At 38.5% G+C, this 15,372-nt stretch overlaps 1 protein-coding gene across 6 annotated transcripts in view; it reads right to left on the reverse strand.

Annotated features, from left to right (window-relative positions):
- Positions 1 to 15,372, reverse strand: part of ubr3 (ubiquitin protein ligase E3 component n-recognin 3) — an 81,718-nt gene that overhangs the window by 25,594 nt on the left and 40,752 nt on the right. For all 6 annotated transcript variants that reach the window (XR_013197052.1, XM_077215134.1, XM_077215138.1 and 3 more), the window contains 4 exons: positions 14,337 to 14,425; positions 3,035 to 3,184; positions 2,000 to 2,133; positions 1,331 to 1,441 (listed from right to left, as the gene is read on the reverse strand). Coding sequence is in view for 5 of the 6 variants with exons in the window: in XM_077215134.1 (XP_077071249.1) it covers positions 1,331 to 1,441; positions 2,000 to 2,133; positions 3,035 to 3,184; positions 14,337 to 14,425 (484 nt within the window). In the remaining variant the exon portion in view is untranslated. The remainder of the gene's footprint in view (positions 1 to 1,330; positions 1,442 to 1,999; positions 2,134 to 3,034; positions 3,185 to 14,336; positions 14,426 to 15,372) is intronic.

Below are 15,372 nucleotides of genomic sequence, written 5' to 3' on the forward strand. Positions count from 1 at the left end.
TTTCATTCAAACCACCCAAGTTCATTTGGAAGCGGCACAAGACCCATCTTTTCAAGATTTCAGTCCTATTGTTTGGTGCGCACCAGGATTCGGATGGCAGCGTTCACACCTAGGGTGTGTTTACACCTGTCTTGTTTGGTTTGACTGAATCGAACTCAAATTAGGTTCACCCCTTGGTGCGGATCTTTTATGGCAGGTGTGAATACATCAATCACACTCGGGTGCGGACCAAACAAGCGTACAGAGACCCAGCTGAAGAGGTGGTCTCGGTCCGGTTCCAAATGGATTTTTTGAATGGATTGAATGGATTTTTTTATCATTTTTATTTATTATGAATTTAAATTGTTTGCAAACTTTGTAAGCAGTAAGCTGGCCATGTTTTCTCATTACTCTCATCCATTTTCCAAAGATTTGGGGAGATCAGGAATGCAAAGGATACAAATTTGTGAAATAGACAAAATTATGTATGGAATTGGCTCGAGGGCAGATTTTTTTTTGTGATACACTGTAGTTAATGCTACAATTTGGATGACGTCATCACACACACACAATTGGATCAGAATAAGGCCAATTGGAAGAAAACTGCCTGGAGAATGATTCACTTTGTCAATAACAGAACAACACTGGAGCTTATGACTTTAAGGAGCTCTTGGTATTTTTGTGTGTGATATGCATCAGTTTTGGGGGTTTGTGTGCATCTCCTGAGGCTGACACTAAAGTGCTCATAATTCTAGAGCTAAATTCTCTTGCTCTACGCGCCAATGCTCATGTCACAGATTATTAAGCAGATGGTGATGTCAGACGGCCCTTATTAGCATAAGCACAACACACCAAAGGTTCATTTGAGAAGAGACCTTAAACAACATTTAACACAAGTAAAACAAAATGAATCCTTAAAATTCATTTTTAGCAGATAAACTGATAGTCTTTATGTATAACAGACAATGAAGACAGTTCCTCCCCTCTAGAGTCTGCGGTTCACAAGTCTCCGGTGCCATGAGACATTTCCATAAATGATGAATTGAGGTTTGAAATACAGCTGACAGAGTGTGTGAACGGTGAATACTGAATATGTCTCTGACGGGAGTCAAACTCCAGTTTTGACAGACACTAGATCAGAAGCCACTTTATATTAGACAGCTGGATGAATGATTCCAGAATCATCAGTTGGGTTAAATCATTTAAGAGCTGTTCAAATGCTAGGTGGGCTGTGAGAGTGGGGTCACTGTGCACATATACTTTTCCTGACTGTAGTAAGACTTCCTCTATAACTGTTCCAAATGCATGATAAATGGCTTGATAAGTTATAGCTCTTTACAGTGATTCTCACCCGTAAGGATTCCATGTAGGACTTGTGACAGTCTATATGAAGAGTGTGGCCGCACGTCTGCACATATACACCCCCGTCCCAGCCAACAGACACAGACTGCAGACAGGAACTCTGGCAAATTGAGAACATGGGAAAAAAAGAGAAACTTCAGAAAATCAGTCATGACCTAATGAGTGGCTTGTTAACAACACATTCAGATTTGATGTATTATTAAACTCATATTGAACACAAAGCTACCACTTTCACTTGCAGTGGGGTTTTCCATACAACAAAAATCAATGGGATTGATCCAGAAACACAATGACACTGAATTAAAAGCAATATGACGCATGAGAAATTGATTTAACTACGTCATGCTGTACCTAACAAACCTTTACTAAGGTAACAACAGTGTAATTTATTGGCCTCTTGTGGTATACTGCATTATTAAAGCATGTGTGTGCAACCGTAATGAGGTTGTACCTGTATGAAAGTATGTCATGCATGAGTGGTGGTGCATTTAAAACATTTTAGCATCTCGAAAAAATAAAAGAAAATGGATAAATGCATGATTATGCAGTCATATCGCACTTATATGCCTGAACAAAGAGGTTTGAGATATTTCAGATTGAGTTTTATATTGTTAGTGTGTTATAGAGAGGTTATTGTGCGTTTATATATGGCACATACATCTTTAAAGTAGCGTTGCATAAGGGACAGTCTAACATCATGGGTTGCTCCACATGTGTCCTCGGGGTAGATGCGTTCCTCATCTGTAGTGGGCAATCGCTTTGGCGTGTCACTACGACAACGGTGCCCCAACACTGAAATACACACACATTCACACTCTTCAGAAATGCCAATCATATGTTAATTAGCTGACATAATCACATTTATGGCACTCACCATTTGTATACTATAATGAAATACCACGTCAAAGTCAAAACTGTAACGAATGTCACGCCGATGCTTGCTGTCCCTATACCCTACCATACAGAATACTCAGCAATAAAAATTAAAAACAGACCAAATCACAAGCCTGTTAGTCCAACAAATCTCAAAGAACTGTTGATTTTCTGAAGAGAATTTCTCTACAGAGTCAGACATGACTGCTAGAAAGTTGCCATCTTGACCTTGAGGCGTTTCAAGAGTACGAAAGTCACATAACAGACAAATCAAAGACCAGTGATTATTCATAAAACACAATGTTAATTTTATCACAGCACCAGCTGAGAAGTTACAGAAGCAATTAAAACACTGTTGTTAAGACAAGTAGAGTAAAGAGGGTGAATTTAAACTCATGGGTGGTTTAATGCACAGTTAAAGAGATCCAGTGATCTGGACCACAACCTGAACCTGCAGATGGAAAGCTGGAAAGCTACACACAGTCCTAGTGGTGATGTAGAGACTTACGCAAATTAAAAAAAAGATAGAGATGTTCAGTAGATGTTCAGCTGCTTTGAAACTATATGTATTCTGAAAAGCACTATAAAAAAAATATATATACATGGTGTTGATCATTCAGTAGACAAAACTTAAGTCCCCCTGTAGTCAATAATTGAATCCCTTAGAACTCATCTTTGATCACTGAAATTACATTTATTTTTCATTACTAAAAGCCCTGATGTTATCCGTTTTAAAGTTGGCCTAAAATCCACTTATACTAGCCATTGTTGATATAGACACTGCTGCAATGCTGATGTTAAGGTTTGGCGTGTGTGATACCTGATGAAGCCTGTAGCAGTACCACCAGTCCTGTGGGTCTATCTTCAGTGGACGGGCCGCTTTGACCACAGATCACACAGTCATACAGAACTTCAGAGTCCAAAGGTTCTGCCGAGCCCACGTCCATCACTGCATCCGTTTCAGGAGACTCTATTCAACACAAAATCAAACAAAACAAAAAGTCAGATAACCTATAAATTCAATTATAGAGAACAGAGTCTTTGAGATCACAAAATCTCCCTTCACATAAAAATGGTTTCTTTCCATAACCTAGTGATCTGTCCACATATACAGCATTAGGTGCTGTATGTATTTTCTTTTTTAGTGTACTAAAGCATAAAAATACCATACTACGTTTGCAGAGATTTAGGAAACATGCTAAGTTCAAGTACATGTTTCTCTGAAAAACACTTCTACAGCCAGTTATTCTACTTTAAAATGTGCATTTCGTGTCAGTATGTCTGTTTTGTTTTGGTCCGTGTGATCCCGTGTGATGCCGCCCACTGCCATTTACCAAATAGTATTTTGACTCCCTGGGAAAACATAGCTTATTGCAGCCATGAAAGACAGCAAATGAATTGGGTCAGAAATAGCAGATTCTACAAGACCTAAAAAGCATTGGCATTCATCTAAATAGCCCTATAACCAGAGGCACATTAAAACATGAATAAATATATAGTGTAAGGCATACATATGTCTGCATTCAAGATACTTTTTTGGTCAAATTCTAGGGAAGCATCACGTTTCCCTCACTGAGAAGGCAATCCCAGAATACATTGTGAAAAATACCAGCCCAAAAAATTTTATTCAAGATTCCTGATGAGTTAAGAGAAATGTTGATTATAAATTATTCTAATAAATAACTATTGAAAAGCAAATCCGTAATACAGCTCAATAGGTTTCAGAGAAGAGATAAAGAACATTAATTTAGATAAAGCATCAGGGATACTTTGCATAGGTGGATAATACGTCACCATGGTCTTAGTTTCCACTGTTATGCTGATGACGCATAGCTGTATATCAGCACCAAACCATCCACTCAGCTCCCTCCACCATCGCTTATTGACTGTCTGAATGAAATAAAAACCTGGATGTCATCTAACTTACTCAACCTGAACAGCAGCAAAACAGAGCTATTGGTTGTGGCTCCCAAACCGCTACTCTCGAGGGTAGGTGGTCTAATCCTCAAAGTGGATGGTTGCTCCATCTTTCCTTCCAAGGAAGTCCGCAACCTTGGTGTCATTTCTGACTCCACTCTCTCCTTTCAGTCACACATCAAACTCATTACTAAATCTGCCTTCTACCACCTCAAAAACATTTCCAGACTACGACCATCACTCTCAGACCCTGTGGCTGAGTCACTCATTCACGCCTTCATCACCTCTCGCTTGGACTATTGCAATGGTTTCCTGTATGGGGTACCCAGTAAGATTCTTGAAAGACTACAATACGTCCAGAACTCGGCTGCCAGGGTTCTAACACACACTAGGCAGCACATTACACCAATCCTCACCCAGCTACACTGGCTCCCGGTCAAATTTCGCATCACTTACAAAATCCTGCTCCTCACGTATAAATCTCTTCATGCCACTGCCCCCCGGTATCTACTGGACCTTCTCCATCCCTATATCCCCTCACGGAACCTGCGGTCCATTGACAAGGGCCTGCTCTCTGTCCCCCACACAAGACTGCGGACTTTTGGGGACAGAGCCTTCAGCGTCGCAGCCCCTATCCTCTGGAATTCCATTCCTGCAGACATCCGAAATGCTCCCTCTCTGGACATTTTAAAAAACCTTCTAAAAACCCACCTCTTTACAAAGGCATTTAACCAGGACTGATTAATTATTATTATCTACTTATTTCTTATTTTATTTTATTATATTCTCTTCCTTATTCTTTATTCCTTATGTAGCTATATGTAAAGCGTCCTTGGGTCCCGTGAAAGGCGCTATATAAGTTATTATTATTATTATATTCAGTTTAAGTTGTGTAGACATTCATTGTTTACCTGAAACCTTAGCAAGACTGATAAAGTTTGAAGCTCCTAGCAAAAAAGTACCAAAAAGTATCATGGGATTCTTTAGATACTTCCAAGATAAGGTAATTCATTACCATGGCATCCCACTGATTCATGGTCCCACCATAGTACTTTATTATAAGAGTTTGGCGTTTTCATTTTACATTTAAAAAAAGAGAGAAGCCAAGCATAAAAGTCAGAGAAAAAGGGGGTGAAATCCAATAACTGGACATGAATTATGAGCTCAGTAGATTGGCAAAACTTAATTAGTTATATAATGTGGATCTGAATTACTTTTTTGCACTCTCCTGGTTAAATTAGCAAACAGCTAATGGAGGTTCAGGCGGTCATGCATTAAAAGCAGTAACAACAGAGCTAATGTTGTGTGAACCACACTGTATTTGTACAGCATGTGGAAGCTGAAATGAATATTCTGGGAATGTGAAGTGATGAGGAGGCGCAAGGAATGGTTTCAAATCTATGACTGTAAAAGTGTTATTAAATTTACCCTAATATCAGTATTACTTTTAATAAAGTGATGCATGTTTTTTTTTTCTATTTAATGAATTTACTGATTAACATCTAAACAAAACAATAAAATAATACTAATTGCTAGAGTTGCACGGTTCTGGGTAAACTGAGAATAACAATTTTTATATTTTTTTAGAATAGAGAACACGATTCTGAATAGACTATTAAACAAAATGACATGTAATTTACTAGAGGTTCTGACAAAATGTTAATTGATTGAGTAGATACTTATTTTGAATGAACAACTGCATGACTGCTAAAAAAGTATGATTTATATAGTAGTGTGTGTAGTATAAATGTAATCCGGACGTACAACGTGTGCCATGTTGTCATCATGTGACCTACCAGCGTACATCGCGTCGTGTCACTTCACTGCCATTGATAAATCCTCCTCGTGGCCTCATGGGATAGTAAAGTGTCCATCGAATGCACACTTCAGAATTTCACCGGAGGAACAGTAGTAGGTCATCCGGGGAATTTTTGCCCCCTCTTTTATGAGTTCAGTGGGTTTCGGACTTATTATTTCACATACTGTTTCTCGCCAACTATATAGTAGGAAAGGATGCGATTTCGGATGCAGCCTACATTTTTTTCATTACTGGATGAATCATCGTTTTTGAACGAATCTCTTAAAGGGCCACTATTATGCCCCTTTTTACAAGATGTAAAACAATTCTCTGAAGTCCCCAGAGTGTGTATGCAAAGTTTTAGCTCAAAATACCCCACAGGTCATTTTTTATAGCATGTTAAAATTGCCACTTTTTGAGGATATGCAAAAATACACAGTTTTTGTGTCCCTTTAAATGCAAACTAGAGGGCAGAGCTTCAAGAGCTCATGCAACTAACAAACAGGACAATTTCATGCACTGAAATGTCAGCGGTGTTCAGTGCAAACCAGAGTCGGACAATAATGCCCACAGAGCCAGAGAAAATATGCTGTATGGAGATAGAACGGGTGAATAGTTTAGTTTAATTACAGTTATAACTTATGTTGTCACCTTGCTTTTATCCACTATACAAGTCTGCTGTAGCGGACCGCGTCCGAATGATGGCCAAAACTTTACTGATGAGTATTATGAAGTTTATTGTACATCACACAAAAGATGAAGCGTCCGTTTACACTCCAGATAATCACTGTAAGAGCTGAATAAACACAGCACAATAAGTGTGAATTAAAAGTCTTATCCATAAACTCTCTCTCTCCCTTTCATTATCATCAACATACACAGCGAAGTACACAAAACACTCGTTACAACTAACAGTAAACAAATACAGACTTTATGCTTTTTCAGGGGGTGCTTAATAAACTGGTAGACTTTATATCCCTAAAACAACTCTGTTAGGCCTATGACTCCGGACACTGAAAGCTTGATCGCGGACATATTTGTACTGATCCATCCTTGAGTGACAACTTTTTAGCAAAACCTGTTTTGCATTGCCCCTTGTTCACAAAGCAGTCTGGTGTAAAATGCTTTGCAAAGACAAACAAATTTAGGTATATTAGGTTTATATTAGGTATATAAATAATATTTATTTATAAATAAATCGTGCAGCTCTACCACAAGTCAAGCATTGGCTTCCACCTTCCACTCTGTAGTATACTATAATGTAGATTCTCAGTCAACACTTATTTAATGCATTTAGTTACCTATTATAAAGAGTAATGCAAAATATTTGACATCACTTTAAAAGTAGCATGCCGAGTCATAAACACTGCTGACTCTACTACTTTTAAAGTCTGCTATTCCATTAATTACCTTTTCTAAATCATCCCTAAACATTAAAGAACGAGCAAATGGAGGCTTTGTAAACGTCAGTGAGTGTTTGGATTGATTTATAGCCTTAGGTGCACTGACAGTGACAAGAAGTCTATGGGGAAATGAACCGTTCGTGTTTGAAAGTTAACGTGACAGTGTTTGCCTGAGGCCGCCTGCCAGGTACTGCTGCCCTCCACACACACCCGTCCTAAATAAACACTATAATACGAGATACTACAACTAGTCGTCACATGTGGACAATTCATGACCTTTTTATACAGTAAAAAGGTCAAAACTTCAAATTTCATGATGGTGAAACTAGTTTTTGTTGATTATATTCTAATCCATTTTCAACCAGTAGACCTTGTTCATCAGAAAAACAATCGAGCATACACCAACTCAAGTGTTAATGCAGACAGCACATCAGTCAAGCTCTGATTATACAGTGAAAAAGATTAATGAACCAGACCACCAGTTCACAAACAAATAAAGTATTCATCACAAAGCAATTATGCAGCAAATACAACTTAATCAACCCAAGAGACATTTCCATAGCAGTAAAAGCAATGTGTGAACTTTGAGAGATTTATGACACAGAGTTATTATCCTGTGCACTATTAAACAAACCCAAAATTATAAAAAGTTCAGTTTCAATCACTGTATTGCTGATGGTTGCAAAATAACTTTATATCCTTTCATAAGTCAAATTTTCAGAGTAAATGTTTATTATTGTTTTATGCATAACGAAATAATTCAACATTTTATTCAATGTAATATTCAGACAAACACTATGAAGCAGAAATCTGTCAGCCTTAGACAGCACCGCTCGCTGTTCGCTGAGCGTCATGCTCCTCAGAACCTGTACTCAGGCACAGGAGATCTCAGGGATGTCAAAATAAAAGCCCCACTTCGGCCCTTAGCCAAGAATTAAAGGTAGGGTAGGCAATTTGTTTTAGAAGCACTTTTTGTTAGATTGATTGAACCTCTCTTTACATCCTGATAGCAATCAATAAAATATGGGCTAAAATAAAAAATAAATAAAAAGTACATATATCTGCTGTGGAAGTCTCAGGACCAAAAAAATGTTTGTCCAATCATTGCATTCGGTCCGAATGTTGACCTGCCTGTCAACATATGTATGTTCATACCTCCGCGCACCCTCGTCGTGCAGACATCACACTTCATCAGCGCGCTCCGTAAGGCTATGCAGAGTTGTAGACACACAGTCACCGAGAGCCAAAATAACAAACAGCAGACACCTTTTACAGTTCCTCCTGACCTAAAACAACCAGCTTATGCTGCGTTTACGCCATGTCGTAAACATAATTATGAGATGGCAACCCGTGATGTTCTACCTGGAGCTGTTCAAGTCCTCAGTGTTGACATAAAAACTCATAAGTCCGAGTCTGACAACGCTGAAATGAATCTGCAGCAGTCAGGTGGTACAACTAGAGCTCTGCAAGTTGTTTACGTTCATTGTTATAGTTTTTTGTTTTGAGACAATAGGTCATTTATGTGACAATTTGCAGACACTGCTGCACGCGTTCATGTGTTTTGAAGGAGCCATGACCTTGGAGACGCTCTAAAGGGAGGGTGGGATCTTATGCTTTCAAAGCTAACTTGCTATTGCTAGCCTCTCCGAAATTGCCTACCCTACCTTTAAAATGGCAAATATCGCCATTATAGGGGCTTTCACACCGAGTAGTTCTAGGAATTTAGTTCTAGGAACTAGCCACCAGGTTGGTTCCCTGAGAAATAATGGTTAGGAACCCTTAGGAACATTTTCCTGGTAGCATTCGCACTGCAAGTAGGAACTCTGAAGTGACGTAAGCCGCGCTTGTTGTTGTGACTTATTTTGACGGCACGGCAGACCTTTATTTTGGCTGCGCTGAGATACCAGAGGCTGAGTACACAGCACTCGCATTCTCCGTGTTCATCAGTTTACGATCTAATAGAAATTAGGCAGTAATGAAAAGGTATTAGCGTATGCCGTATGGTTGATATCCAGTGTTGCTAGCTGAGCAGAAATACATAATCATGTTCGCTTGGTCCCCTCAAAGTTGTGTTGGATTTCTTCCTTAGCGTAAAGGTTAAGAGGCCCAATCTGGATTTACACACAGGTTTTTTTAAATGGCGGGTGCTGGTATTTTGGGTGTGTTCGGCCAATCAGCGTACAGTAACGTCACGGATAGTTCATATAGTGCTGGTTTTAGACCCTACTCAGAAGTAGGAGTTAAATTAATTCCTCCAAAAGGAGTTCCTAGAATTAAAATCGTTCCTAGTTGCTGTGGTGCAAACTGGCCAAAATCCAGGTACTTCCACAAATAGTTGTAGGAACTCTGAAAAGGTTCCTCAGGTGCAAAAGCCCCTTATATCAGCCATGGCAATTATTCAACCACAAATTGTTTCAGTAACGAGACATTTTGAATGAATAACACATTTCCTTTAATTTATTTGGTGTGATTCAAATAGCTGCACAGAGATGGTAATGTTTTACAATCTGGGCTGTTATTTGAGCATCAACTGTTTCTGGTTGCTTACATGTCAGTCAGACGGTCGGTTCCTGTCTAAATGGTGAAGATAAGCTTCTAAATTGACCAGACAATATGCCAACAGCAAGTCTGGCTTTGACAGGCTAGATATTAGAGATGCACCGATTGATCGGCTGGTGACCTGAATCGGCCGATTTTCACGTGATCGGCCATGACCGGTGTAGTGGAAATTTTAATAGTCATTGATCCCAAACAGGTATCATTAGAGAAAGAACCTATTCAATGTATAAAAGTATATGTGTGTACATGCTTGTGCGTGACGTTTCAGGAACATATTTGACAGGACCCCTGACCTTAGAGACGGTCAGTTTGGCCAGTTTATTTCAGTACCAGTTTGTGTCTTTAAGTAGAAACTGAACAGCAGTAAGGACCTTATCTGGGTGGGTGAAAGGTACAGCGGGTGAGGAGGAACCTTGAAAACAGTATAAAGGCTGTCTCATATCTTCCTGTTGTGTGTCACTCTCTTGCACAGCGTAACTTCTGTGTACTAGACTGAACCTATTCTTGCAAGAATAAATACTTTTCTTTTTATTAATTTGACTCTGAGTGTCTCTTACGCAGTGATGATGTTTAAAAGAATTTTTGCCACAACACCGGCAACCGGCCGGTCAGTTTGACATATTCCGATTTTTTTGCCGGTCAAATGCACTCGGGCGCCGCATGATTAACATCACGCAACATCAGCATCACACCTGCACACGGAATGCACATGTAGGAAACCTTGTGAATTACGCCAGTTTCACACCGCAAGCGTGAGCAGCGCGGGTTTTTTTTCCCCGCCGTGCATGTTAATCAATGAGTGCATTCACACCAAGAGCAGGAGCAGCGCGTGAGCGTTGAGCAGGAGCGTCGCGTGAACAGCAGTGAAGTGGGGTTTCGGCGCAGAGTCTATTTTTGCAGCGCTGCTCGCGCTCAATTAAAGTGATTGTTTAGCCTGGCTGGACATGTGGCAGACGAGAGAACAACTGTTTGCGAAATAAAACTTGCCATTGATGTACAAGTGATTGCAATAGGCCTGTGTGTGTGTGTGTGTGTGTTTTGAGAAACATCTTTATACTGCAAGGCTATATTTATTTTATTTTTATTTGCTATTTATATATTATTTTATTGCCATTAACTGTTTTCATGCAGAAGTTTAGTTTCCTAAATAAGTAAATATCACTTTAATTTTTTTAGTTGAATATATGGAAAAGAAAATGGTTCTTCCATACCATAACACTGCACTTATATATGTGTGGATTTCCCACACCAGGAGTAATAATTTATATACCGGTAGTTCTATTTTATTTAATTTGTTCAAAAAATTTTCTATGTTCTATGTAAAATGTTCTATTAAAGAAAAGATAGAAAATAATTATTTGTCTTTGCTGTAAAGTGGTTAGAAAAAATTAAATCGGAATCGGCTAAAATTGGTATCGGCAGGTCAAACTTGTAATCGGTGCATCTCTACTAGCTATATTATTGGCACTCAAGTTGCCTTTAATTTATTACCTCGATTTGATTTTTGATCAGACACTGACTAAAAACTCATGTCCCTCTGTAAACACCTTCCCCATTTTCACTGTCCCATCACTGTCTCTTCTGCAGTAAGACATCCAGTACCACTCTGAGATGAATTACCATATGCACAGATGCTCAAAATGCTGGCCCAATTTATTCCAGTGCAAATATCCATGTTCAATGTGACCTTTGATTCAAATCTGGAAAACAAATGGAGCCTGTACAGCAGAGCTCAAGAGAATGTTTTATTCTGACAATCCCAGACACGCGCACATCTATAATACAGACACCGCTCAATGTCAGTGGGGACATCAGCCACGGGCGTCTGAAGCTAATATTTCAACCAAATCTCAACGTCATTTTAGCATTTGCTTGTGACAAATGGTGAACAACAAAGACAAATACTGTTTCTCTAAACAGATCAGATATTATATTTATTCAAATAACAATGCTAGTGATGCACTGATATTTCGGCAACCAGAAATATTTGAACGAAAATACATTTTTGGTTTTGGCATAAACAGTTTGGAGGGCCAAAATCCTTAAAGTGACATTTAATTGGCACTTCTCCGATGGCATGTTTTGACTGTATTTGTCTCTTTTTTTAAAACTCACCACGTAGATAAGCTACAACAGCAGGGTTTGATGATAAAGACTGCCTGATGGCCCAGGCCAGAGTGAAAGATGCTTGGGACATCTGACAGAATTGTCACTAGCCCAATAATTTGCATGTTAAGTTTTGCCAATTTAAACATTTGAGCAATTTTAAACCATTTAAGCCCAAGAAGATGAGAAATAATTCTTGCGCTTGAACTGTCAAAATGCAGTCTTGATGAGTATCCTCATAAACAAAGTCCGTATAGTCTTAAGTGAATATAAGAGTTGAGAAAGAAAATGCATGTGTAACAGTATATTGGATCTGTGCATTCGCTCTTAAAGTGACAGCAGCCTATTATACCTGTTGCCATCTGTGTCATTCATACGCATTTAGAGAAAAATCCTTAGCCTTGAGCCCTGAACAGGTAAACAAAATATTTTTAATCAATCTTCATTTTGATGAACCAATATTGATTCTTAAATTGATTATTTTGTGCAGAGCCGTGTTATAGCGGATTCAACTTTGTTTCATAATCCAGAAAGAGATTCTTTCTAAACCATCCCATGTATAGTACATAGGCGGTCATGTGTAGGAAATGACTGTACTGAGATATTACGGTTTATATTTAAACGTCATCACTCATGTTTTAAACACAGTGTCACTGCGTTCTCCCTCTTGATCTCAGTGAACAGCACACAGCAGAACTGCCCTGAAGCCCAACAATACGGCCCCTGAGAATCCCCCCCGCACACACACACACTTCTACTAAAAGGGCCTGAGGGAGTGTGTATGGCAGAACAGAGGCAATTTGAGTCACCTTCCATGTCCTCTAAACTCCACGTCTGTGTTTGTACTTGCTAGCAATATGTAATGGCTAGCAATAGTGTTTAAAATGTAACTGACTAAACCCTTAAAATACTACACTGGAAAGCTCATAATTAAAACCAGAATTTCACACATACATGTCTAAACTGCTTATCACTTTCATTCCTCATAGATGAAGCTACAAGAATATTTGTCTAAACTGCTTATCACTTTCATTCCTCATAGATGAAGCTACAAGAATATTTGTTAAAATACTTAAGAGTATCATATAAATACCATAATGCACTGATGAACCAAATCATTATGACCACTCACAGTTGAAGCGAAAAATTTACTATCAAGGTGTCATGTCAAGGTCTGGGTTGATTATATGGCAAGCCAACAATCCGTTCTCGAAGTCAACGTGTGGGTGTGGGCAGGAGTAAAGACCTGAGAGATTTTGACAAGGGCCAAACCGGTATGGCTCATAATCGGTATTAAAATAGGGTGTAGTATGTAAAATCTCAAGAGCACCTACCGCTTAACCTAAACTTAACCCATGTAGCTCCCTTATATACTTATACCCAATACTTTCTTAGGCAAGTAGATTGCAAGTGGATGTACTGTAAAATAAAGTGCAACCATACGTAGTGCAAATAGTGGCAGATACTAATCAGATAGTGTATATGATCATTTATAGAATGGATATTGATTCTGATTGGTTGAGCCGTGTTCAAAGCCATTGTAAATGACTCTACAAACATTAACCTGTGCCCTTCGCTATGCTTTGTACCTAACAACGTCCCTTACCTTTCTAAATTCACTGTAAACTACGGCTTGGGGCTTATTGCTTTAATTTATTAAAAACATATATAGATGCTGCCTTACTGGGACATTACTTGTCCCTGTCCCTAAAGCCCTCCCCTACTCCAACCCAACCACTACCAGATGAACACTTTATTCCCATTAGTAAATATCCGTTAGGAAATATATTTCCTGTTTTCCAAAAAAAAAAAATCTTCATTTTTACTTCAATTAAATGCCTCTACGAGCTGATATTCAAGGGTAAAAGAGAAGAATGAGTTTGTAAAAAGGTCGATTCGAACCTCAGTTGAGTCAAAAGCTAAGGCTACATCTCCATGCCAGTGCTCCTGTTATGGAAAACAGAAAAGACTAATCCTATCTCAAATTCTGAATTGCACATTAAAAACAGTTTTTTGCATTTAGTTCCATGTCGTAGCTATTTTTGAATACAAGAACACATCTCATATAAACGTCCCGCATGTCTGGGCTGTTTTGCCCCAACCCATAATCATGAAGAACAACAAACATTCAAAGACTGAAAGATATTGTGAGAACATTGAGAATATCGAGTTAAAACATATCCCGATTAAAAATATATGTTGTGTCTTTAGATCTGACATACGTGAGAATGTAAAAAAATCATATAAACATGAAACTGGTCATCTACTAATTAACAGCTAGAGAGGCTCATCAAATTTATAAAGGTCAGCAAACAACATCAGCTCATATTCAAGCTCACCAACATCCATGGCAGTCTCCATGAAGCTCTTCTGCCTTGAGGCAAACTCCGCCAGCAGCTTCTGCTGTCTCTCTCTGGCCCTCTGACGCCTGCAGATGTCAAAACACAAGTCATTTGCATCATTAACTTTAATTATTACATATTATCAAGCACTGAAATGTTGACATGATCACAATCAGATTACATTTGATGACATCCGCATTTGACCACCATTTACTCTAGCAGATTTGGAGGATGGGAATATATTCTCAGAAGTCATCAGGTCCAATGGAAATCCTCATTAGTTAGGGATGCACTGACAGAAATTATGTATATTTCATGTTATTTCATGATATTTTCACATTAACCAATATGATGGCCATATAATAAAATATATTTTTATTTATTTAACAAACAAATAGTTTACAAGACTTTTCATGATATTAGTGATTACTTTACAATGGACAATATTAAAAATGGGTAAAGGGGGACAAGAAACCGTGTCATGTCATGTCATAGAAAACAGTGTGTTCAAATTTATAGACATGAGTGTACACACAGCACCGCCACTCACCATCTGTCCGCAGCGCCCAGCTACGAATCCAGAGGCTGTTCAGTTATTTAGACTATGTCGCGACTACTCGCATAGTTTTCCAATAAATATTTGTCCCAAATCATAAGTAATGTTCATAATGACATTACCCTAGCCTGAAAGAATGCGTATAGTGCCTTTTTCAGCAAAACGTTTGACTTTCTGTGGCTTGAATAAAGTCTATATGCTTCATATAGAGAACAAATATGAAATAGATCACTCTTTCCATATGTTGGTTTAAATTTTAGGTAAAAAAAATAAATAAAAATCCTTCCAAAAGCAACCGATGACACTAAATTTTAAACCCCTAATTTTTTTTTTCAGTGAAAAAAAAAGCCTGTGTATTACTTTCTCAAAAATTGTGTGCTATGTGTTCACATTAGCCCTTTTCACACAGGAATCCCGGTAAATTACCGAAAAAAAGCCAGAACGACATTACTGGTAAATTCAAAAATGTGCTGTTCA

Source organism: Siphateles boraxobius, unplaced genomic scaffold (genome assembly GCF_051911475.1).
Source record: "Siphateles boraxobius isolate OS27281-9 unplaced genomic scaffold, OSU_SipBor_1 7, whole genome shotgun sequence".
Taxonomy (NCBI): Eukaryota; Metazoa; Chordata; class Actinopteri; order Cypriniformes; family Leuciscidae; genus Siphateles; species Siphateles boraxobius.